The sequence below is a fragment of the Aplysia californica genome, unplaced genomic scaffold (assembly GCF_000002075.1).
Source record: "Aplysia californica isolate F4 #8 unplaced genomic scaffold, AplCal3.0 scaffold00134, whole genome shotgun sequence".
Classification (NCBI taxonomy): Eukaryota; Metazoa; Mollusca; class Gastropoda; order Aplysiida; family Aplysiidae; genus Aplysia; species Aplysia californica.
Window position 1 is genome coordinate 377,673 of NW_004797404.1, and position 1,183 is coordinate 378,855.

At 39.7% G+C, this 1,183-nt stretch overlaps 1 protein-coding gene across 2 annotated transcripts in view; it reads left to right on the forward strand.

Annotated features, from left to right (window-relative positions):
* LOC101860404 (serine--tRNA ligase, mitochondrial) overlaps positions 1-1,183 on the forward strand; it is a 22,602-nt gene that overhangs the window by 19,529 nt on the left and 1,890 nt on the right. For both annotated transcript variants that reach the window (XM_005096654.3, XM_035969281.1), the window contains exon 15: positions 551-616. In XM_005096654.3, the coding sequence (XP_005096711.1) occupies positions 551-616 (66 nt within the window). The remainder of the gene's footprint in view (positions 1-550; positions 617-1,183) is intronic.

Sequence of the window (1,183 nt, forward strand, 5' to 3'; positions counted from 1 at the left end):
CTCTCTCTCTCTCTCTCTCTCTCTCTCTCTCTCTTGCTCTGAATTGGGCTGTTGATGTTGTGTGGTTTGTCCATTCATCTTCTTTTTAGTATTACTATAAAACTATTATCCTTAATTTGCTCCTGGTGACATTGACTAGCCATGAACTACTTCAACTACCCTGTTTCAGTTTTTAGCATCTCTCTAAGACTCAGTGGGTTTTGTTCTTGTCACCCATCACAGTAGCTCATGCTGTTGCTGGATTCCTATATGACAGATCAGTAAATGTGATGGTTTTTAGATGTTTTCAGTGATGGGTTTATAGGTGTAGAATAGGAAGCTCATATGTATTCTGTTGATGGTTTGTTCTTGTGTGGGAGGAATTATTGGTAAATGTGATTGTTGAATGTGCTTTTTAATTTGTTTGTTGGCATGTTCAGCTGTTAGTCCTTGAGTATTGAGAGAAGTTCAAATCAAATTGATCCAAGGCTTTTTAGATGTATTTTTCGTTTCATCAAGTATGCAAATGTTTGTAGATTTTTTGTTTCTTTTCTTTTGTTTTGAACGATAGGTCAATGGAACTGCCTGTGCTGTGCCACGTATGATCATTTCAATTCTGGAACAAAACCAGAGCAAGGTAAGGAACAGTTTGCAGACTTACCATTTACAATTGACTCTGTCCAAGACAGTCACCTGTCTAAGACAATCACATGTTTAATGACCCACTGTCCACAATCACCAAGTCTAACGGCTACCTGTCCAAGACAATCACCTGGTCTAACAGCCACCTGTCCAAGACAATCACCTGGTCTAACGGCTAACTGTCCAAGACAATCACCTGGTCTACCAGCCACCTGTTTAAGACAATCACGTGGACACACAACCATTTCCCACTTCCCCCTTTGAGGTTAAAAAAAATATGTAATGATGCTGTCCGGGACATCCACCTGTCTAAGACGAAACCTTTTCTCCTTAACACTGGGTGACGGTTGTGGACAATTTTTACGGTATATTGGCAAGTGTATGGATTCTGTTATCAGCCACTCGTAATCAGGATTTCTGTGTCGGCAGATTTAAACAAGTGCGTGTGCAAATATATTCCAACCCCCCCCCAACATTCTGACTTCTTTCTTCTTCCCATCACTATTTTACAGTGAAAATAGCACAGTATAAGCTCTTTTTTGTTTTGTCTTAACTAACTTCA